At 47.5% G+C, this 22,364-nt stretch overlaps 1 protein-coding gene across 4 annotated transcripts in view; it reads right to left on the bottom strand.

Annotated features, from left to right (window-relative positions):
* Window positions 1-22,364, bottom strand: part of DOP1B (DOP1 leucine zipper like protein B) — a 103,517-nt gene that overhangs the window by 54,139 nt on the left and 27,014 nt on the right. For all 4 annotated transcript variants that reach the window (XM_035017663.1, XM_035017665.1, XM_035017666.1 and 1 more), the window contains exons 3-9: window positions 14,870-15,051; window positions 14,309-14,479; window positions 8,798-8,987; window positions 5,785-5,883; window positions 5,140-5,263; window positions 3,348-3,457; window positions 2,974-3,088 (exon numbers count right to left, since the gene is read on the bottom strand). In XM_035017663.1, the coding sequence (XP_034873554.1) occupies window positions 2,974-3,088; window positions 3,348-3,457; window positions 5,140-5,263; window positions 5,785-5,883; window positions 8,798-8,987; window positions 14,309-14,479; window positions 14,870-15,051 (991 nt within the window). The remainder of the gene's footprint in view (window positions 1-2,973; window positions 3,089-3,347; window positions 3,458-5,139; window positions 5,264-5,784; window positions 5,884-8,797; window positions 8,988-14,308; window positions 14,480-14,869; window positions 15,052-22,364) is intronic.

Here is a 22,364-nt window from a genome sequence, read left to right as displayed (position 1 = left end):
AATTTTTTTTACATTTTTATTTTTTTATTTTAGAGAGAGAGTGAGTGAGCGGGGGGGTGGGAGGGACACAGAGAGAAACCCAAGCAGACTCTACACCAAGTGTGAGCCCAACGTGGAGCTCAATCTCATGACCCTGGGATTGCAACCTGAGCCAAAACCAAGAGTCAGACACTTAACCAACTGCCCCACCCCGGCGCCCCTATTTTTTATTTTATTTTTTTAAGTAATCTCTACACCCAGCATGGGGCTCGAACTCATGACTCTGAGATCAAGAGTCGCATGCTCCATTGACTGAGCCAGCCAGGTGCCCCTCTAAATTCTTTTAATCAAATGAGCTAGAACCCCACAAAAGAAATACCACCACTCCTGAAAGGCTTATTAAATGGCACAAAAGAACATAACCAGCTGCAGGTTAGGGAAGCATTCCTGCCGATTAGGCAGGTGGAAGGCAGGTAGACATTTCCGCTCCACACACAGCAGCCATCAGGCAGGGAAGGGAGTGACTTCTCACCCATGTGTACAAAGGGATGAAAACAGGATCGATTCAGAGGAAATGAAAGCTCTATCAATATATCCGTGTTAAAAAGCAAAGATGGATCCAATCTTTTATGCTTCTTTTTCATAAAAACAGAGGATGTGCCTCTGAGAAAACTTTTTCCACAATAAGCCCCACGTATATCTTATCTGTAGTATAAGAATGCTGAATGCTTTTTACAAATGAAGGCAAGTTTGTTGCCATGATTGAAGGAGAAAATGAGGCAGTGGTTGAAGCCTGATAGCAAAAGAATGACTGCCCTGGGCCTTCTAGCTCTACTTCTGTATGATCCACTCCTCTGCCTCTCAAGTACATCCTCCCTGGAGACAGATAGAAATTTTAGACCAAATTAACAGACAGAAAACTTAGACTGCTAGATCGGGCAGAAGCCTGCCACTCACCCCCTTCTGGAAATGACGGCGGGGGGCCCAAGCTGACAGCAACATTTCACTTGGGTCACCCAGGTGCAGGGTCGAGACATAAAACACCCATCCTTCAAAATGCGGTTACGTTTTTGCTCTGGATATTTCCCCAAGTTATGCAGGAAGCTCCCCATACACTTATATAGCTCACTTCATTTTTTAGCCCAAATCATGATTTTTCCAAGCTGCAGTCACTCCACACAAAGAGGAAAATCTACTGGAGCCATCGCTGGTTGAGGTAGCAGGGGAGGGGAAGGATGGGGGGAAGGGCACAGGGCAGCTTCAGGTGGCACTTAAGGCCAGAGCTTGGAGGGACAAATGCTTCACGCTTTGACTTTGGTTAAGAGCAGTAGGAGCGTACATGTCATGGGATACAAGGTCATCTGTGTTACATGACCGAGCATCTCGGGTATGGTGGGTCTGCGTGCAATCGGGTAAGCAGCTGTGTCCTGTCAGAGAGCTTAGGCTCTAGAGTCAAACCGACCACATTTTAATCTCAGCTCCTGGGCAGAGGTTTGCCAGAGTAGCAAATCACTTACTCTTGCTCAATCTTAATTTTTCCATCTGTAAGATGGGAACAGTGAGGAAACCCACTTCAGGGTTGTTGGAGGCAAGGAGGTATGTATGGAGATGTACATTAGATGACGTGTACAAATCACTTCACACAAAAAAATTGCTCAAAAAATGTCAGCTGTTATTATTAACAACAGTAAAAACACATGAGGACCTCAGAGTGTCCCTTCCATACAACTTGACTGGATGCCTTTTTTTCCCTTTGCATCCCTAGGGCCTAGCATCGTCCCTGCTCCATGCCTGCCCCTGAGTGAATAAATGAAGGGTCTCCACCCCCCACCCCAAGACCAGAGGAAGAAGGGACCTCAATAATGCCCTCGATTCTTGTTCTCTGCAAACAGCTACCAGGCAGTGTGCAAATCCTGAGCGCTCAGATGACAACATCAAACTTGAAATCCCAGGGCACCTGGGTGGCTCAGTCGGTTAAGCATCTGCCTTCAGCTCAGGTCATGATCCCGGGGTCCTGGGATCGAGCCCCACGTTGTCGGGCTCCCTGCTCAGCGAGGAGTCTGCTTCTCCCTCTCCCCCTGCCCCTCCCCCCACCTGTGCTCTCCTGCTCTCTCAAATAAATAAAATCTTTAAAAACAAACAAACAACAATAATTAACAAAAAACTCCTTGAAATCCCATGGAGAAGATGGGGACCCCATTATGGTGTTCAAGTGATTAGATGTTAAGATCTTTTTTTTTAAGATTTTATTTATTTATTTGACAGAGAGAGAAAGCACAGGCAGGGGGGAGTGACAGGCAGAGGGAGAGGGAGAAGCAGGCTCCCTGTTGAGCAGGGAGCCCGATGCGGGGCTCGATCCCAGGACCCCGGGATCATGACCTGAGCTGAAGGCAGACGCCTAACTGACTGAGCCACCCGAGTGCCTTGGATATTAAGATCTTACTGTGAATGGATATCGGAGCTATTTCTATTCTTTAAGCAAGGGAGAGAAGGTCATTTTTTTTAGCTGACACTCACAGGACCACAGTGTGTTAACAGGGGACCCTTCAGGAACCGGAGTCTAGTTCAACCCCGTTCAGTTGGCAGAGGAACAGACTGAGGCCCACATGGCGGAAGTGGCTTGCCCCAGGTCACAAGGCAAAAAGATGGAGGAGGGTCTCCTACCCTACCCCCTTGAAAATAAAATCAAAGCTCATTTGAAGCCTGATACTTGACTGAAGAAACATTCTCACAAAGCCAGTACGGCATGTGCTCTGTAGGTGCATACACAGATGTGCACAGGAGGAGCTCAAAGGTATTTTTCTAACGAAAGTGTTCACATTATTGTGCAAAACTTTTAAGTGGTGCCTAGATAGGATAACTGAACACATGACTGAAGTACTTCAAGATCTGGAAACTCCGATGATGGAATTACATTCAAAGTAACGTGTTGACTGTGTCTCACACAGGCCATCCACAGTGGGCCCATGATGGCGACCGCACTTTGCACATTACCTATTTCCGGCTTGTCGAGCAGACTGACGAGGACGCGGAATGGCTTCAGGTACGCGTGGTGGCGTTCCTCTACGTTGGCATCTGAGAACTTCTGGTGCAGTATTTCAGCTAGACCCTGTTTTTTATTTTTTTAAAGCCACAGATCAGGATACTGTACATAGCACAGTTTGACATTATTAGTTGTTCTACTTGTAAATACGTTGGGACAGAGAGAAAACCAGTCACACAGCACGGAATGAGCACACAGAAGGTTTCCCCACTGTGGATCCAGGGCATGCCCCATGTCTGCTTTGAGGCCCTGCCCATCAATCCACTGAGGAATCATGATCAGGAATGTTCTGATTGGGATCTACTTTCCAGAAAGGCTCCTTTACCTCAACTAAAAGATCCTTGGAATATTTTTCAAAAAAATACGAGGACTGGTCTTCGTAAGAATTTGAGAGTTCAGATTCTGGCACAATGGTATTTCCTTTAATATCTGAACCTATAAAAGAACAAGGACCATGAGCTGTTAACAAGATCTACAGTTTTAAAAAAGGTACATAATATTGTGCAAACGTCTCATGCTCCAGCATTTTTAAAAATAGAATTCCTCCAACAGAAAACCAAATTCCAATCTGGCAAGACTAAGTCACATTTTCTGCTGACAAAAATGTGGTGTACTAAGGATTCCACCTCAACAGGCATCAATTTAGTTTGTCCTGAGAATTCACCCTCAGTGTTTTGACAAGTCTGATTACAAGGATCTAATGGAACGAGGATCAGTTTTAAAAACCAGTGTTTGTACGGCAGTATATAAAATCAAGCTGTTCTCACCTATATGCCCTTATTTTGAGCCCTGGCTAAGTCTGTGAGGTCTTCGGGACAAGGGGAGGCAACTCATGGTACAAGGAGAGAGCGTGGACTCTGGGGCTGAGGCTAATAGGTCGGACCCAGCACTGAACTTGGATCCTGGGTCCTCTCTATACACAGCCAAGTCAAGGCCAACTAGGATGGAGCTGAGCATTTAGCAAAATCATCCTTTTGATAAAAATGCTTAAAGAGCCTGTAAATATTCTTCTTGAAATTCTTCATAAGCTTCCATGCAATGGATTCTGGAAGTTCTGTAACCAGGGAGAAGAGAGGAAAGAAAGGGTTCAGAGAACTTTCTGACTTTGGTGTGAGAAGACCTCTATGTTGAGGGTTATAAAAGTGGTGAAGCAGAGGATTTTTTAGGGCAGTGAGACTGCTCTACATGGATGTGTCATGGTGGACGCATGTCCTTACACATCTGTCTACACCCACAGAGAGCACACCAGCAGGAACGAGCCCTGATGGAAACCACGGAGTCTGGGCGATGACGTGCCAGCGCCGGTTCATTGACTGTGACAAATGTGCCACCCGGGTGGGGGGAGGGGCACCTGGGGGAAGATGGGAACTCTCTGCACCTTCCTCTTAGTTTTGATGTGAACCTAAAACTGCTCTAAAAAAAAAAAGAGTCTAAAAAAAAAAAAAGCTATGGAAACCTTTCATGTCGCTTGGTATACCACTTCTGCTCAGGTACATGAACATGGGAATTTATAAAATTCAGAAAGTGCTAGCCTCCTAGCCCTGTGGTTTCCTGGACTCTTGTCCCCGTGAAGCCTTCCAACCAACCGTCAGGGGCTCTCTTCCTACAAGTTTACAGGCTGTCCGCAGAAACACAAGCCTGGGTTCTCAAGCTCTTCCCTTAAGTTATCCAAATGTCTTACAAAACTTTATGTCAATGCCACAAACATTCTCATCCATACCAAACCATCTTTTACACAAACTCTGTAACATTTGCGGGTCTTCTCTCAAACCCCCAAACCGATGAGACTTCTTTATAGCAACAAGCTTCTACTTGAATAAGGTTTAGCTACAATTTTTTCTGTAGTACTTCAAGCTTCTTAAAATGGAGTTCAATACTCAATATTCAATAAATATCCCACTTATTTATGTCCCTGTTTTTAACTGTAATACCTGCAACATAACCAAAGCTACAGTGTAGGCAGAACTCCACTGACTGGGCCATATTCAGTCAGCATGTTATCTTTCCATATCTTATAATTCAGAAACTTATCACAAAGATTGAAACTTGTTCCACAAATCAGCACTAAAAGGTTTCACGTTAACTTTGACTTTCACTTATTGGATACTGCTCAGTACCTAGTAACCACGCATAAAGTCTTCTGTTCAGAGACATGTCTCTCCTCAGTAGGGTCTGGGTGGCTGCTGACAGGATCTGCACGATGTCAGATCTGAGCAGGGGAATGGCTCGCTCACTGGAATCCTATTGGAGGACAGAGAACACTTTACTGCAAAGGGATGATGAAGTAGATTACTGGCTTTCTGACCCGTGGCCCCTCCTACCAGTCTACAAAGTTCTCTCTTAAAAAGGTCATTCTCAAAAGGAGTTGGTTCTCCACAATGCCCACAGACAGAAGCCATTCAGTTTTTGCTATGGAAACATCATCCTCACAAAAAGGAACAAGGATCTTTTTTTTTTTTTTTAAAGATTTTATTTATTTATTTGAGAGAGAGAGAGAGCATGAGGGGGGGAGGGTCAGAGGGAGAAGCAGACTTCCCACTGAGCAGGGAGCCCGATGCAGGACTCGATCCGGGGACTCCAGGATCATGACCTGAGCTGAAGGCAGTCACTTAACCAACTGAGCCACCCAGGCGCCCAAGGAACAAGGATCTTTAACTGGCTGAAAGCAAACTGAGATCTGCCAACTGCCTGAGGTCTATCCCACCTGCTCCACGTCCTCAGGAAATACCAGTGACTTCCCTGGAAGAACACAAACGACTTACCAGACAGGTATAAAATGGAAAGAAGAACAGAACGATTTCTAGGTTATTTCTTTGCACCAGGACATTTGAGTCCAACAGTGAGGCACACAGAGACTTTACCTGTAAATGATAAAACAGCATGAACATTTCACTCCCAAGACATTTAGCAGCATTTGCAGGCTACTGTTTAGTCGTAAAAATGAAACTAACTTTTCCTGGGAATCTTGAAACCACTGTGTGAAATCCTGCGGAACAGATCAGTAAGGCGTAAATGTGGGAAATGTGGGTTCTAGCCCTAGAAGCTGGGGGGGCAGTGTGTGTTGGAGGAGGTCAGACAAGACGTGACCTGGCTGACCTGTGCAGCTGGAGGTGCCTCACCTCCCCGGTCCTGGAATGTGCATTCTGCTTGCCCCCCCTGCTCCGGAGGTCCCCGAGGGACACAGCCTTGAGACAGATGTGGCATTGAGAACACCTGCGCAGTATATGTGACTGAGCCCAGTTAAGGCCTCTACGTAAACTTTTAAGATTTGGCAGGTGGGTACTGTATTGTATGGATGGAGGCCTCTGGGATCTGTCCTGCATAACCGACCACCCTGACCTGCACGGTACGCAGGCAGGTTAAGGAATGTTGTGTGTGAGATTCGTGCTGCAGAGGTGACCTCAGGAGCCTGCTTAGTGGACATTAGCTGGCCTCCAGGTCAGAACTGGCCCTTTTGGTCTGGACGCCAAGAGCTATGAAATTTGCCTTGCAGGCCCTCCTGCTCCAGGCTGGGCTGGGCCCCCGGAATGGAATCCAGGCAGGGAGGCGAGCACACCCAGCCCAGGCTCCTTGAAGATGTAAAGACATGATAACATAGGAATGCAGTTCGCACCAAACTGCACGTAGGTGAATAATTGTTTAACTTCAGACCTCATCATTTGCTCTATAAATACAGCCCTATGGGGATGGTCAGTCTCAGTGAGAGGAGGACGCTCCGCCTAGGCCTCTCCATCGGGACTCCAGCCTGGCTGTCTCCATGGGGTTTCCCCAGCTAGTGAGGCTGGATGTTGTAAGTACCCGATTTGATGAAACTCTGTCTTATTCTCTTTTACTGCTTACTATTGCCCTCATCTATACACAGATTTCCCTTTTCTTCTGTTTTGATTAGATTTTTATAATACCAAAAAAAGTGTTTTTTCCCCTTCAAAACAGAGTACAGCTGCTGTGAATCTTTTCTTAAGAACAGACGTGAGATCTACTGGACCTGTGGCCACCCAAGACAAGCCTCATAAGTTCCCTTGCTTACTAAACTGTCCACCTACCAATCTGGAGTGGCTTGCCTCTCTCTTTGGTCTCTCCCTGCCCGCTGCATACACGGGCCAGTTTCGGGTGACACCCAGAAGCTCCCAAGGAGGCTGTTAACTGATAGTGTGACATCGGAGAGTCGGTCAGCTGCAGCCCTCGCATGTTCCATCTGAGAGCTGGAGAGGCTTGGACCAGAGGGTCAGGTTCTAAGACCTCAAATTCTATGATCCTAGAAAGGAATGTCTTTAGGTTCCAATAGGGACTTCTGGCTAACCTAAAACTCCAAAGACATTCCGTTAAATGGATTCCAAACCAATTCGATACATATTTTGTGTGTCTTTTCCAAATATAGATACACGTGATACAGAAGAGCCATAAGAGAAATGCTAATAAAAAGCTACGAGACTTCAGAAGAGGGGAGGGAGAGATCATTCAACTGGGGAAAACAACACAACTCTGTGGGAAGGCTGAGCTGGAAGGACAGGGAGGATATGCATGGAGGTCATCGAGAAGGGATGGGGAGTGAGTGCAAGGAGCAAGGAGCAAGGAGGTGGCATCACAGACCTACTGGGCAGTCCATTTGGGAGCGCAGAAGGTCTGAAGGGAGGGCAAGGCATTGGTGGGTTGGGAGTGGACTTACAATACTCTCAAGTTTGGACTTTATCTGTAGGCAAGAGGAATCCAGATATTTTTCAAGCACAGTATAGGTATAAGCAAAGCTATGCTTTAGCAAAGAGCTAAGAGCGATCAAAAAAGCCTGGATGGGCAGAGGATGGGATGGGGAGGAGCGAGTTGGAAAATTATGGCAAGGTCCAAGCAAGCATCAGAAGCTGAAGGAAGCAGGGCAGTGAAAATGGAGACACACAAGGTTTACCACTAGGTGGCGACAGACTGCAGGCCATTAGACAAGCTGTAAGTTGGGAAGAAGAGAAAGATCCGGAAGGGTCATAATAAGAGACGGCCTTGCCAGGGAAGAAAGGAGCCCTCCGAAGGGCCTGGGGATGGATATCCGAAGAACTCTGACAATCTTGGCTTGAGAGCAGCCAGAGGAGAGGACGACATTGAGAGACTGAGACCGGAGGAGGGAGCCTGATGAGCAGACGGTGGGGGGGCGGCGGGGGGAGGGCAGTGAGACACAGGCCAGGGAGGAAGCAAGGTTCTAGCTAAAGCAGGAGACTCTGCGAGGCCCCTGGAGCGCTGCTAACAGCTAACTGTACCACTGAAGCCTGGGGGGGGGGGGGCTCCAGAAGCTCCAGAAGGGCCCTCTTTAGGTGCAGATATGTATTTGAATATGTAAATCGTTAATGCATATGTGAAAAACCACCACCACCGTCCTGGGGTTCATCCTGCGTACTGACGCCTCCTGTCTTTTTTTTTTTTTTTTTTCAAGATTTTATTTATTGATTTGACAGAGAGAACGAGCAAGAACACAAGCAGGAGGAGTGGGAGAGGGAGAAGCAGGCCTCCCGCAGAGCAGGGAGCCCAATGCGGGGCTCGATCCCAGGACCCCAGGATCATGACCCGAGCCGAAGGCAGACACTTAACGACTGAGCCACCCAGGCGCCCCTGACGCCTCCTGTCTTGCTCAGCAGCAGAGCACACATACTCTGACGCCTGGAACACCTCCGTTTCCCTGCTGCTCACACCAATGTCCCTTTGCAGCCCCAGCTGACAACCTGTGCATGAGGAAGCCGGCCCCGCCTGCCCCACTCTGCCCCCCTCTGCCCCCCTGATGAGCAAAGCACCCACCGTGAGCTGGTAATCTGTCCCCAGCATGTACTTCTGCTCCTTGCCCGGGCAGTCCCTGCTGATGTGGCCCACCACAAAGAGTGAGGCGGGAAGGCGGATGGCCGGGCTCACCAGGACGCTCCCCCAAAGGGCAGCATAAAACACCTCTTTGCCGACCACCAGGGACAGCCTCAGGAGCAGAGCGTCTGTCCTGTGGATAAGAGATACAGACTGTAAAGGCTCGGTCCCAGCAGCCACCGCTTGCTCAGCCTCCCCCCGCCCCCCGTGGAACCCCATTTCCTCATCCTTCTGAGTGGCGGCCATCTCTTGCCTTTCTGTTCCGTCCACCTGCCGGCAGTCACTGAAACGGAGTTTGCTAAGACAAACATGTCCCCGAGACGTATGGCTTCTTGGCCAACAGGAAGTGTCTGACCAGTTGTGTCTGTGGATCTGCAGGAAGGGCCGTTCCACTGCCACAAAGGGACGAGCGGATCAGCCTCAAGAGGTTGGTGCAACTGACTGGAGACTTAAGTAATGATAAAGATCCCCCCACTTGAGCACAGCCAGGGGACATCTGACTTAGAAACACTGGGGATAAAATTTGCCTGGGCCTCCCACTTGACACAAATTCCACAAAGCCTGTCACTCTGCCCACAGTGCGCCCCTATGTTGACTTCCGCTCTGGAACGTTCTGCTGATGCCTGACATTTCTTTGTCCCTTATCTCTATCTGGGTCTCTCTCCCCTGACACGCCATCAGCAACTTCACGTCCGTCCTTTAAGAGAAGCAGCGTCATCAGCAGGTCTGGGTTTGTTTTTTCCACGGATACTGCCCAAGGCCAGGCCCCCCGCCTCTGTTCCGTGGCCCGCGTGCAGCTGACTAGGGCACCTGCCCTGTCAACAATGGAAACGGCTTTGCTAGGCCGATGAGAGCAGCTGTCAATAAAACAGCAGAGGCAAATTCCCACAAGGGGATTTCATTGAATGAGTGGACGGACTCAAAATCCAAAAGCATTCCACTCCTCGCGTCTCCTATTTGCAAAGAAGACACACAAATATCACAGAAGGAGTAGCCCAGTGTGATGCAATGGGCTAGCCAGCTTCCTGGAGTCAGGCCCCTGTCGTCCAAATCCCGTGTCTGCCTCCTGGCAGTGGTCCCTAGGACGAATGTACATGTTAGCTGTCAGCTAGGAGATACAGAAGAGAGAGGGAGACGTTCTGAGCAGGGCTGGAGAGTCTCGTGTAAAATCCTGCATGGGCGAACAGAGTCAGCACTTGGGCCCCGCCGCCTGCCGTGACCACCGGGTCTGCGTCCTTAGCATCCAGAGGATCACCGGCCACACAGGTAGCGCTCAAAACCACTGTGAAATGAATGCCAGCCCCGCCCTTCTATTACGACTCAAATCGTCTTCAGCTTACTTTTCAATAATCAGTTCAGGGTATACAAAGACTTTTCATACCAAAAATTATCTACTACCTTTTTTTTTTTAAGATTTGAGAGAGCAAGAAAGCTCATGCACGCACATGAAGGGGGAGGGGCAGAGGGAGAGAGAGAGAGAGAGAATCTCAAGCAGACTCCCCACTGAGCGAGGTGCCCAACACAGGGCTCGATCCCACGACCCTGAGATCATGACCTGAGCCAAAATAAGGAGTCAGATGCTTAACCGACTGAGCCACCCAGGTGCCCCTACTACCTTTTTATATTAACAGCGAATTTTGTTCTCTTTAAAGCTAGTCTGAACTTTTTTGTCTCACAAAATATGTGATTTTTACTGTGCAAATGATGTACAGTATCATCTTTATAGAAAAACAAAACTGAAGAGGTATGAGTAACAGCCAAATGTTTAGGAAAAGCACACAGAAGAGTTTAGTGGCTAAAGATACCGACTGATCTCCTATTGAGGCTGAGCAAACAAATACAGCTTATCTTGCCCCGCTCTGAAAATACCGCAGCAAAGGCCGCAATTTGAGGCAGAAGCATGGTGCAGCAGGTGGGGCGGATGGGTCACTGTCCCCTGGGCAGACAGGATGTCCCCAAGCTAGGCAGATTCCTACAGTAGGAGATTAATTGAGAAAGCCCCTGGGAGTGCTCCCCTTTCCCTAGGATCCCTCTCAGGGGAAGACTGACGCTTAGATAAAACCCGTCGCAAACACTGCAATGTACACACTGATATCACGTTCCCCTTTGCTCAGAACAGTGTATTCCCAAAGTCAGTTGCACGGAACGCTGGCCACGAGCTGGTCCACAGACAAGAAATCTGGGTAATGCCGCCTCAGCTATCCCGTCTTCAATATTCAGAGTGCGCCAGCTAGTTTTCTTTATTAAAGAAAGGCAGCTTAAGTCTCATTTTATCCTAAAAAAATTAATAGATATTAAAAACTTAAACGATGCCATGGTTCACAAAAGGGCAATTATGACAAGCCTTGGCTATGGAGCGCACAGTGAAGAACAAGATAACTAGGTTAAGAGGCAGGTAACTCTCTACTAAATAAGAATCACTCCCATCATCTCAGATGTGAAATTCCAAAATTAGCACACACATTTGAGAGCCCAGGACTTGCAATCTTTTCTATTCAGAATCAACCAGCAACCTCCAAACCCTTCCTACTTCCATCCCTCCTGCCTCACGCTGGCTGGTGCGCTCATGCCTCCTACGAACACCAGCTCACTCGCACGACACCCACACGCTCTCCTCTATTCGATGGACAGCAAGTGACACAGACCGCTTGCCATGAACCCCAAGCCTTTCCCAACTTTGGCCATGTAGCCCCTTGCCTAGTGGATGGTCCTGGAAAGCCAGGCTGTCACAAGAGCAAAAGAGCTTGGGGCACGAGCATCTGAAGGAGCACAACAGTGACAACAGCGTCCTGCACCACCACAGGTCAGGTCCATGTCCAGAGGGGTAAAAAAAATCCTAGAACCAGCAGAGCTCACCGTGGTGCCTGGAATCAACCAAAAGAGAGGTCAATAAATGTGTTTCCAGGCGCCTGGGTGGCTCAGTCAGTTAAGCGTCCAACTCTTGATTTTAGCTCAGCTCATGATCTCATGTCACGAGACTGAGCCCCAAGTTGGGCTCCATGCTCAGCAGGGAGTCTGCTTGAGATTCTCTCTCTCCCTCTCCCTTTGTCCCTCCCCCTGCTCGCTTGCACGCTCTCTCTCTAAAATAAATAATCTTAAAAATATATACATATGTTTCAACTACTATTTAAATGGGGCTCTCTTAACCCTGACACGATGGACTTTGGGCCAGATAAGCCTTCGTCGTGGGGACAATCATGTCGCTGCAGGACGTTGAGCGCTAGACGCCAGTAGCACCCTCTCTACCCTGTGGTAACAGCCAGAAGAATGATGCCAAACTTCCCTGGGGGATACAGATCAGCCCAGCTGAGAACCGCGGACTCACATTTCTGCTTGCTTACAGACCTCTGCAAATAGTCACCTTTCCCCCAAATCCTCAGAAGAGGAGTCTGGTACTTTGTCCACACTACTCCTGCTTTCTCGGTGCAGCAAAACGCAGCTGTGAAGCTACTTCATGGGCACTTGAAAGAAGAAAATCTGGCCAGGAGTAATTCGCAGGCACACAAGGATTAGAAAGCCAGGGTGAAGCGTTAGTCCTAACACTGGCCAGAGTTCCACGGACAAGCACAAGCCAGGAACAGTCTGCGCCTCCAGGGAATTCGTGAGTCACCCGGCCTGCAGAGGCCCCAGCCTAACTCAGCCCTCTGCATTTGCTGCCAACGGGGACATCAGGACCCTCCCCTTCAGCCCCCACCCCTCCCTTTCTTGTTCCTGCACAGTGTTTGCTGTGGGTGTCTGCCTCGGCTCCTGAGCACTTAGGGGAAGAAAGAGTTGCCGACTTCTCTCAAACTAACATGGATACAGAGACCCAAGACTCTGGTGCAGTCATCCCAATTACTGTGCCCACACACACCCACTCAGAGATTCTAGAACCCTCGACCAGCATCCACCTCAGAGAGCTGATAACGAATGGCTTTGGGGTGCTGCAGACCCTGGGCCTGGTTTTCTCTCATGGCTCCATCTACTCAGTGATTCATGCAGCTCTACTCAGCTCTTGGTTCGATGTCAAGAAATCACACCAAAAAAATCCATGTTAAGCAACTTTAGCAGATGTTCAAATGAACCCTCATTGATCAACTAAGAGAACGCACAAAAACACCCCAACTATTTACACTCTTCTGGTGTGATTCATTCTTACAAATAAAAAAAAAACAAAACTGCAATACATTTTGGGAACTGATGTGTTCATCTGTCAGATGATGGAAAAAACATTTATATACACTGTGATACACGGATCTGTTTGGGAAACATGAATGGGCCAGAACTTCTAGAAAGAGCCTGGGATAGATCTGGGAAGGGTCCTCTCGCTGACTTTTAAATGACCTTCTGCTCATTCCCTCCACACACCTACCAATCTTGCATATGGCCCCAGGCTTAAAATAGTCCCGACACAGACTCTGCCTCCTAAGGAAGTAGATCCTACCGACCTGACCCACTGCAAAGGTGGACTCTTCACTGGGAAGTGGGAAGCCACCACCTGTTCTATGTGAAAGTTTGAAATGTTTGAAGTGCAAATTTTTGGTTAGGTTTGTCAAATTCTACTACAGATGCTCATGACTTAAATGTACCCTTGGTCACTGGCCACAATCCCTCAAACCATTCTAATTATTTGGTTTCTCTGAGTTTAGGGGAGCACTCCAAACAGACCTTGAATTGATTCCTTGATTCCACCCCAGCCCCCCACATTCCACCCCCAGTCACAGCCAACGTGACAAAGGCGGTGTGGCTGGGGCCTCTGGTGTGGGGGAAATGTGAGCAGTGTGTGGTGTAATCAAATGGAAACTTTTGCAAGCACAGAGGTTTCTAAACCTCCCAGTCAGGCTGCACATGGGCTCTTAAAGCAGGTCCTATTAACAGAGGTTAATCACAGCGATCACTCAGAATGGTTAATATGACAGGAGTGAACTCTTAATGTAATGATTCCCCAGGGAAACAGGATACTGTGTATACCCAATAGTCTGGATGGATTTATGCTTTCTTCTGCTCCTAAGCATGACCAAAAAGAACCCCTGCATGAACTTTTATGCATATGGGCTTTACAAATTTCCCCAAAGTGCTGCTGAAATTTGTCAAGCCATTCTGCTTAGCATCGCCTTTGCGTGCCCCAGCCATCAATGAAGCATGGCTCTGCTTCGACCGAGAAGCAGCCTAGTGTAACGGGAGGAAAGCAGGCTTCGGAATCTGACCTATGTGGCTTAGGATCCCAGCTCTGCCACTCACTGACCATGGGACTCTGGGAAACCTTCTCACTTTCTGACTCTCACCTGTGACTGCAGGCAATTCCTGCAGTATTTGGTCAAGCAGAGACCTGCACAGCAATGTCAAGCATCACCCCGACTTCTGCATCTTTCCCTGCCGTGCAGACCCCTGCACCTCCCTCCCCGCTTCTCCCAAAGCGGCAGCATCACACACAAGCTACAGAACCGTCAGCACGTCCGTGAGGATGAGACCCACCTGTCGTAGATCTCAGAGCCCTCCTCCAGGCCGGGCAGCAGGCCCACAATGAAGGCCTGGAGACTGGGCAGGAGCAGCTTCTGCAGTGGGAGAAAGTACTTCTCATACAGGCCGAGCAGCACGGGCCTCACCGACATGGCCGCGTTTGCCAGAAGAGGAAACAAGCCACAGCTTTGGAAAAGAAGAAGGGGAGAGGAGGGACAAATGAGACACCGAATCAGAAGTTTGCAACAATCACCCAGCCACAGGGAGTTTTCAAAAGCAGCCAGCCAGCCGTTTACACTGGGGCTGTAGACGCTTGCTCATCACGGGACGGTCCCAACGTACCGTCCGGCAAAGAGCAGGCACCTAGACAGGAGGTCCGTCACAGTCAGACTTCGAACACACTTAAAAAAAGGCCTGGGAGGGTGCGTTCCCGACGTAAGCACTGGTTATCTCCTGCTGGCATCTTTACGATGAATTGCTGGTCACCACTCCCCATTTTGTCATTTTCTCATCTTATGAACCGAAATGCGGATTATTCAGGTAATAAGAATGTGATATGGTAGGAAGCTACTATACCTGTATAGGAACAAATCCTTGGCCAGCCATTTGGTCCCCACAATTTTGAAGATAATCTCATAGGTTTCTAGGGCTTTTAGGTGCACACCGCTGGGCAAAGCAGGATGCAAGCACTGAGCTAACCTCTTGCTGATAATGAGCCGTCTCGGCAATAAGGAATACCTCAGGTTACTCTGAAGGGCCTGGAAAACAAGAGTGAAAACATGAGGAGGAAGGGAGCGACATTTACCATGTAAAGTAAATCTTTCAGGGCCAGGAAGACACGAGCAGATGCAAAAGGAAGACAGAGGGCCTGCGTGGGGAACACCGGGGGGCCATGAGCCAGGGTCCAGGGACATGGGTATCAGCGAAGCCCCTAGCAATGCTGGAGATGAGGCAGGCATCAGAATCAAGAGCAAGAGAGACCCTGTCACCATAAGACCAACTCCTCGGTCACACATGGAAACCCGGGTACCAGTGAGGGCTCCAGTCCACACCCTTGGCTAAGCAGAACATAGACTATATCGGGCTGGAGGTGGGGGCGGCGGACTCGACCCTCATCCCTAAGAAGACCCTTGTCTGTGTGCTGGGGAAGCCCTTGGCATCTTCCCGGGAAGAAGAGGTCTGAATTATCCCCATCATTCTCCTAGCTCAGCTTCGCAGGCAGGTGGCTCTGAGTGAGGGGTCACCCCAGAAGAAACGGGGGGAGCACACCTCTAGCCCATGACTCCTGGCATCTTCAGCAGTTGGTGATCCTGCTGGGTGGGAAGGACCCACGTCCCACAGGAGAAACGCCCCACTCTGCTCGGGTGCAGCAACAGGATTCCTGGGCCAGGCCTCTGCCGGCTGGACACAGATCCTGTCTGCGCTAAAGCAGCCTGGGTATTTGTGGTAGCTGAGGAACACGGTCAGGAGTGTGAGCGGATCACTGCCGTTCTGCACAGCCTCGGGTGACCACGGGCAGAGTGCTGTGGCTGGGTGGCTCCTCATGACTCAGTCTTATAATACAAAGTGTCTGTAGTTATGGAACAAGCCACAAATATTTGCTCAAAGCCTACAGGGTGAAGTCCACGCTTCTTAAAAAGCCACTCAAAGGCCTCCATAGCATGACTCCTGCCTGCTTTGCCTCCCCCTCCCCCATCCATCTCTTAATACTTCCGCTTCAAACTTTGTAGCAACACAGATCCATTTGTGGTTCCCGCCTGCCCCTCTGCCCAACCTCCTTCCTGTGCACCTGGCTAATTTTCCTCACGTGAGACTTAGCGTCCCCTTTCCTGGAGGCAGAATGGTCCCCGCCCTGGCAGGGCACCCCATCCTGCGTGTTTAGTGACTCCTGCCCTGGGCTACATGTGCACATCTGTCACCGATTTACAACTGTCCTAATGATTATCAGCTCCTGGGCTGACTTAGGTGGGGAGCAACTTGAGGGCCGAGTATGCTGTCTTCTCCTCTGTGGTTTTCAGCACTCTGCACAGAGCCTAAAACAAAGCAGGCGTTCTGGAAGAATGTCACAAGACGTGTGTGATGCCAACCGCATTCTATCTGTGTCTCCCAACTGCTGGCCCCTGGACCGTATGGTCTTAAGGCCATGACAGCTTTCTTTTTATAAACAAAGAAAACAATCTTGCCCCTAAAATATACACTGAGGTTATGCAGGAGGTAAAGGAAAAGGAAGGAAAATATTTTTCATCGGAAGCCTGTAGTCTAATTGAACTCTCAAATTCAATAAACCCGCATCTCGGAAAAAAAAAACAAAATCACCCATATAACTAGAGGTCATCAAGAAATACCTTAAAACATTATATATAAAAATCTGATATTTTAAAACAAAGGAAAAGCCAACAAAATAAGTTTTTTTAACGATTTTATTTATTTATTTGAAAGAGAGAGAGGGAGAGAGAATCTCAAGCAGACCCCATGCTGAGCACGGAGCCACTTCCTGTGCATCCAATAGGATAATCGGATTTTTTTTTTTTTTAAGTAGGCTCCATGCCTACTTATGGAGCATGGAGCCCAACATGGGGCTTGATTGAACTCATGACCCTGAGATCATGACCTGAGCTGAAATCAAGAGTCAGACACTTAACCGAATGAGCCACCCAGGTGCCCCCCAAATAATTTTTTTCAATGTGCTCCTGTCAAAACAAATCCTGAGGTAAGCTGAAACACATGCTGTAACAGGATAAGAACAAAGTGAGACAGCTTTGGCGGAGGGGAAATGAATGTGCCAAATGCACAGGAAACTGCATTTTATTATGGACATTTTCAAACACATAGAAAAGCAGGTGGAACAGCAATATAACCCTTCCCCCGGCTTCAGTGACTATCCAGTGCCGGCCAGTCCTGAAGACGCGGCTTTTAGAAAATCATGTCTGGGGCGCTTGGGTGGCTCAGTTGATTGGGCGACTGCCTTCGGCTCAGGTCATGATCCTGGAGTCCCTGGATCGAGTCCCACATCGGGCTCCCTGCTCGTCAGGGGGTCTGCTTCTCCCTCTGACCCTCCCCTCTCTCATGTGCCCTCTCTCATTCTCTCTCTCTCAAATAAATAAATAAAGTCTTAAAAAAAAAAAAATCATGTCTGTGACTCAGCTGGCTTATCAATAATGTGGCCGTGGGCTTTCTCCAGGGATTCAAGAGCACGAGGGAGGGCCTCTGTCTTCACCTGTAGCAACTGTTCTTGTCAAGATCAAGCACCTGTGTGTTTTTTTTCCCTAAGATTTTATTTATTTGAGAGAGACAGAGAGAGTATGAGCCAGGGGAGGGGAGAGGCAGAGGGAGAAGCAGACTCCCCGCTGGGTGTGGAGCTGGACACGGGACTCGATCCCAGGACCCTGAGATGATGACCTGAGCCGAAGTCAGACGCTTCACCGACTGAGCCACCCAGGTGCCCCCAAGCACCTGTTTATTAAGTTAATACCCACTCTCATATTGCTCAGTGTATTCCAAGGACTCCTGCTGCTTGAGGTAGAAAAGATGGGGCACACCCAGCATGGTGGGTCACCTGGGACTCACCAGCGTTTGTCTTCCTTGGGCTGTGCATGTCCAGAATCCCATTTCTCTGCCCTTTTGACCCTGGGTGTGGCAGAATAACTGACTCTGGCCAGTGGGGTGAGTGGAGTGATACGTGTCATGCAGGCCCCAGGCTTTAAAAGCCAACTCAAAGCTTGTTGCATTCTCTTTTCTTGACTCTAAGATCATGGACATGTGGGTTGAGCTGAAGCCCCTCCCAGCCTGGCTCCCTCAGAAATTATAGAACAGAAACCACGTGCTGACCCAGTGAGGCAGAACTCAACCATGTAAAACTCACGGAGATTAGGGATTGTTTGTTACCATGGCATAACCCTTTCTATCCTTACTGATAAACCTCTTCCCACATAAATGCAATTACAATGAACCACAACCATCCATTCTAAATGAATGAGGCTGCTTGCTCATTTCTTTTTCATTTAAATATGTGACTTATTTGAAAAAAGACATAGGAAAAGAAACATAACAAGCACTGAAGCTGCGACCAATAAACGAGGAATAGATTATTCACTGTTTGCTTTCTGTGTTAATCCACACAAACATGGCATGTCTGAGAAAGGGACTCAGTGCTGTTGAGGGAAAGGTGGAAAGATAAAGGAAGCTGTCGGATCTGAAAATTCAGCAAAAACAAAAGATATAAATAGACCGTACTTAGAAAAATGAGAAGCTGCTTGTCGTTCCTGGTAAGAAAAACGCAATTAAAACTACAAGAAAGTACTATTCTTTTCACCCATCAGGTTGTCAAGCTAGATCAAAGCACACAAGTTCAGGAGCAGAGCACAGCCATGGAGAGACCGTGAGCCAAGCTAAGTTCTTCAACTAGAGTCAGGATGTGGCCAGACAGACCCTGCGAGCCTGCTCCTTGGGGGCAGTTAGGAGATTCAACCCTTCTGTATCATTTTCATCACTAATCATGGGGCTAAAATCGTGCCTAGGTCACAGCGGCTGTGCTAACCCACTTCCCATAGAGCCTGGCACTTAACAGGTGCTTCCACACTGAGGCCAGGCAAACAAACCAGACTACAATATTATAATTCTGGTTTACCATGTGAGCTTGAAGATGAGAGGCTGACATCCCCGTCCCACCATTGGCTTGTTGGGCAATTTCTGGCTATCGTTTCATCTATAAAAATGGAGATCACGGCACCTCACAAAGTTGGAAGCATCAAATGAGACACCCCCTACAAAGAGTAAAGCAATGTCTCCCACCCAGGAGGCGGCCAGCAAACATGACCTCTTATCACGATAAACCAAAAATGAAGCACAAGACTTCGAGAGATGGAGAGAAGATGCATTCTAAGACAATCCACTGAAGCCCAGTCATTTACAGGTAATGCCCTTTATTGTCCCAAAAGCAAACAAGGACACTAGTTAGGTATGTTGATGAAGAAGGGTGAGAAATACATCGAATCAGAAAAGCAAAGCTCAAACTGCTCTATGTTTGGAGGTAAGATCCCTGCAGACCCAAAATATGATGAAAATCCCAAGAGACACTGTAGCCAAGGAGGAAATCTGCATTGATGAGGTGCAGTTGGGGAACATGAAATTTCCTTTTAAGAAGACAGAGGAAAAGATAAATAGTAATTAATATTTAGGATTAAAAGGGAAAATAAAATATTTCCTAAATGATATTTAAGGAAAATTTCTAAACAAATATTTTGCAAGTCCCTTTTTTTTTTGAAGATTCTATTTATTTATTTGACAGAGCAAGAGAGATAGTGAGAGAGAGAGAGTGTGTACAAGCAGGGGGAGCGGCAGGCAGAGGGAGAGGAAGAAGCAGGCTCCCTGCTGAGCAAGGAGTCCAAGGCTCCATCCCAAGACCCTGGGATCATGACCTGAGCCGAAGGCAGACGCTTCGCCACCCAGGCGCCCAACATTTTGCAAGTCTTAAAACTGAAGATTAGAATCACCAGTTGAAAATACTTTGCATGCAGTGGATTTAGAGCACTTCTGGAAACCAAGGATTCCCCTAACAGAGCTCCTCCTCCCCTAGGGTGACAGACTTCAAGCAGGAAATGAGGCTGCGAGCCCCATTTAAAAACACCTTCTGTGAGCATGGACTGTTTTTCCATCTCTTTGTGTCTTCCTCAATTTCTTTCATAAGTGTTTTGTAGTTTTTAGAGTACAGATCCTTTACCTCTTTGGTTAGGTTTATTCCTATGTATCTTATGGTTTTTTGTGCAATTGTAAATGGGATCGATCCCTTAATTTCTTTTTCTTCTGTCTCATTGTTAGTGTACAGAAATGCATCTGATTTCTGTGCACTGATTTTACATCCTGCCACGTTGCTGAATTCCTGTATGAGTTCTAGCAATTCGGAGGCGGAGCCTTTTGGGTTTTCCACATAAAGTATGATGTTATCTGCGAAGAGTTTGACTTCTTCACTGCCAGTTTGAATGCCTTTTCTTTTTGTTGTCTGACTGCTGAGGCTAGGACTTCTAGTACTATGTTGAACAACAGTGGTGATAGTGGACATCCCTGTCGTGTTCCTGACCTTAGGGGAAATGCTCTCAGTTTTTCCCCATTGAGAATGATATTCGCTGTGGGCTTTTCATGGATGGCTTTTATGATATTGAGATATGTTAAAATGTCTATGTTACCCAGAACAATCTATACATTCAATGAAATCCCTATCAAAATACCATCAACTTTTTTCACAGAGCTGGAACAAATAATCCTAAAATTTGTATGGAACCAGAAAAGATCCCAAATAGCCAGAGGAATGTTGAAAAAGAAAACCAAAGCTGGGGACATCAGAATGTCAGACTTCAAGCTCTATTACAAAGCTGTCATCATCAAGACAGTATGGTACTGGCACAAAAACAGACACATAGATCAATGGAACAGAATTGAGAGCCCAGAAATGGACCCTCAACTCTGTGGTCAACTAATCTTCGACAAAGCAGGAAAGAATATCCAATGGAAAAAAAAACAGTCTCTTCAATAAATGGTGCTGGGAAAATTGGACAGCCACAGGCAGACAAATGAAACTGGACCATTTTCTTACACCACACACAAAGATAAACTCAAAATGGATGAAAGACCTAAATGTGAGACAGGAATCCATCAAAATCCTAGAGAACACAGGCAACAACCTCTTCGACCTCAGCTGCAGCAACTTCTTGCTAGACGGGTCTCCAAAGGCAAGGGAAACAAAAGCAAAAATGAACTACTGGGACGCACAGCAAAGGAAACAGTTAAGAAAACTAAAAGACAACCGACAGAATGGGAAAAGACATTTGTAAAATGACATATCAGATAAAGGGCTAGTCTCCAAGATCTATAAAGAACTTATCAAACTCAACACCCAAAAAACACAAATAATCCAGTCAAGAAATGGGCAGAAGACATGAACAGACCTTTCTCCAAAGAAGACATACAAATGGCCAACAGACACATGAAAAAATGCTTCACATCACCTGGCATCAGAGAAATACAAATCAAAACTACAATGAGATACCACCTCACACCTGTCAGAATGGCTAAAATTAACAAGTCAGGAAATGACAGATGTTAGCGAGGATGTGGAGAAAGGGGAACCCTCCTACACTGTTGGTGGGAGTGCAAGCTGGTGCAGCCACTCTGGAGAACAGTATGGAGGTTCCTCAAAAAGTTGAAAATAGAGCTACCCTACAACCCAGCAATTGCACTCCTGGGTATTTACCCCAAAGATACAGATGTAGTGATCCGAAGGGGCACCTGCACCCCAATGTTCATAGCGGCAATGTCCACAATAGCCAAACTGTGGAAGGAGCCAAGATGTCCATCAACAGATGAATGGATAAAGAAGATGTGGTATATACATACAATGGAATATTACTCAGCCATCAGAAAGGATGAATACCTAACATTTACATCGACATGAATGGGACTGGAGGGTATTATGCTGAGCAAAATCAGTCAATCAGAGAAAGACAATTATCATGTGGCTTCACTCATGTGTGGAATATAAGAAACAGCATAGAGGATCATAGGGGAAGGGAAAACTGAATGGGAAGTCATCAGAGAGGGAGAAAAACCATGAGAGACTCTCAACTCTAGGAAACAAGCTGAGGGTTGCTGGAGGGGCAGTGGGTGGGGGGATGGGGTAACTGGGCGATGGGCATTAAGGAGGGCACGTGATGTTATGAGCACTGGGTGTTATACGCAACTGATGAATTACTGAACACTACATGTGAAACTAATGATGTACTATATGTTGGCTAAATGAATTAAAAAAAAAACAACAAAGCAAAACAAACAGCTTCTGGGTGAGCAGTATTAATTAAGTAGCATCTCGCAAACGTCCCTGAAGGGGAACATAAGCCAACTGTTGGTGCTGTTAAGGAAACAGTGGCCACCACGAAGGTTCCCACTCTGGCTCCCCCAAATTCTCCAAAACTTTTCCTTTAGGTTTGCTGAGGGCTAATGCATGGCCAGGAGGGGACCATGTCCATGTTTTCAGGGCCAACTTAAAAGGGAACAAGTCATCCAATGATTCATTCCCCCA

This window comes from Mirounga leonina, unplaced genomic scaffold, assembly GCF_011800145.1.
Source record: "Mirounga leonina isolate KUSES-001 unplaced genomic scaffold, KU_Mleo_1.0 Mir_172, whole genome shotgun sequence".
Lineage (NCBI taxonomy): Eukaryota > Metazoa > Chordata > Mammalia > Carnivora > Phocidae > Mirounga > Mirounga leonina.
The sequence above is the reverse complement of the archived record's forward strand: the minus strand, read 5'-3'. Positions and strand labels throughout refer to the sequence as shown.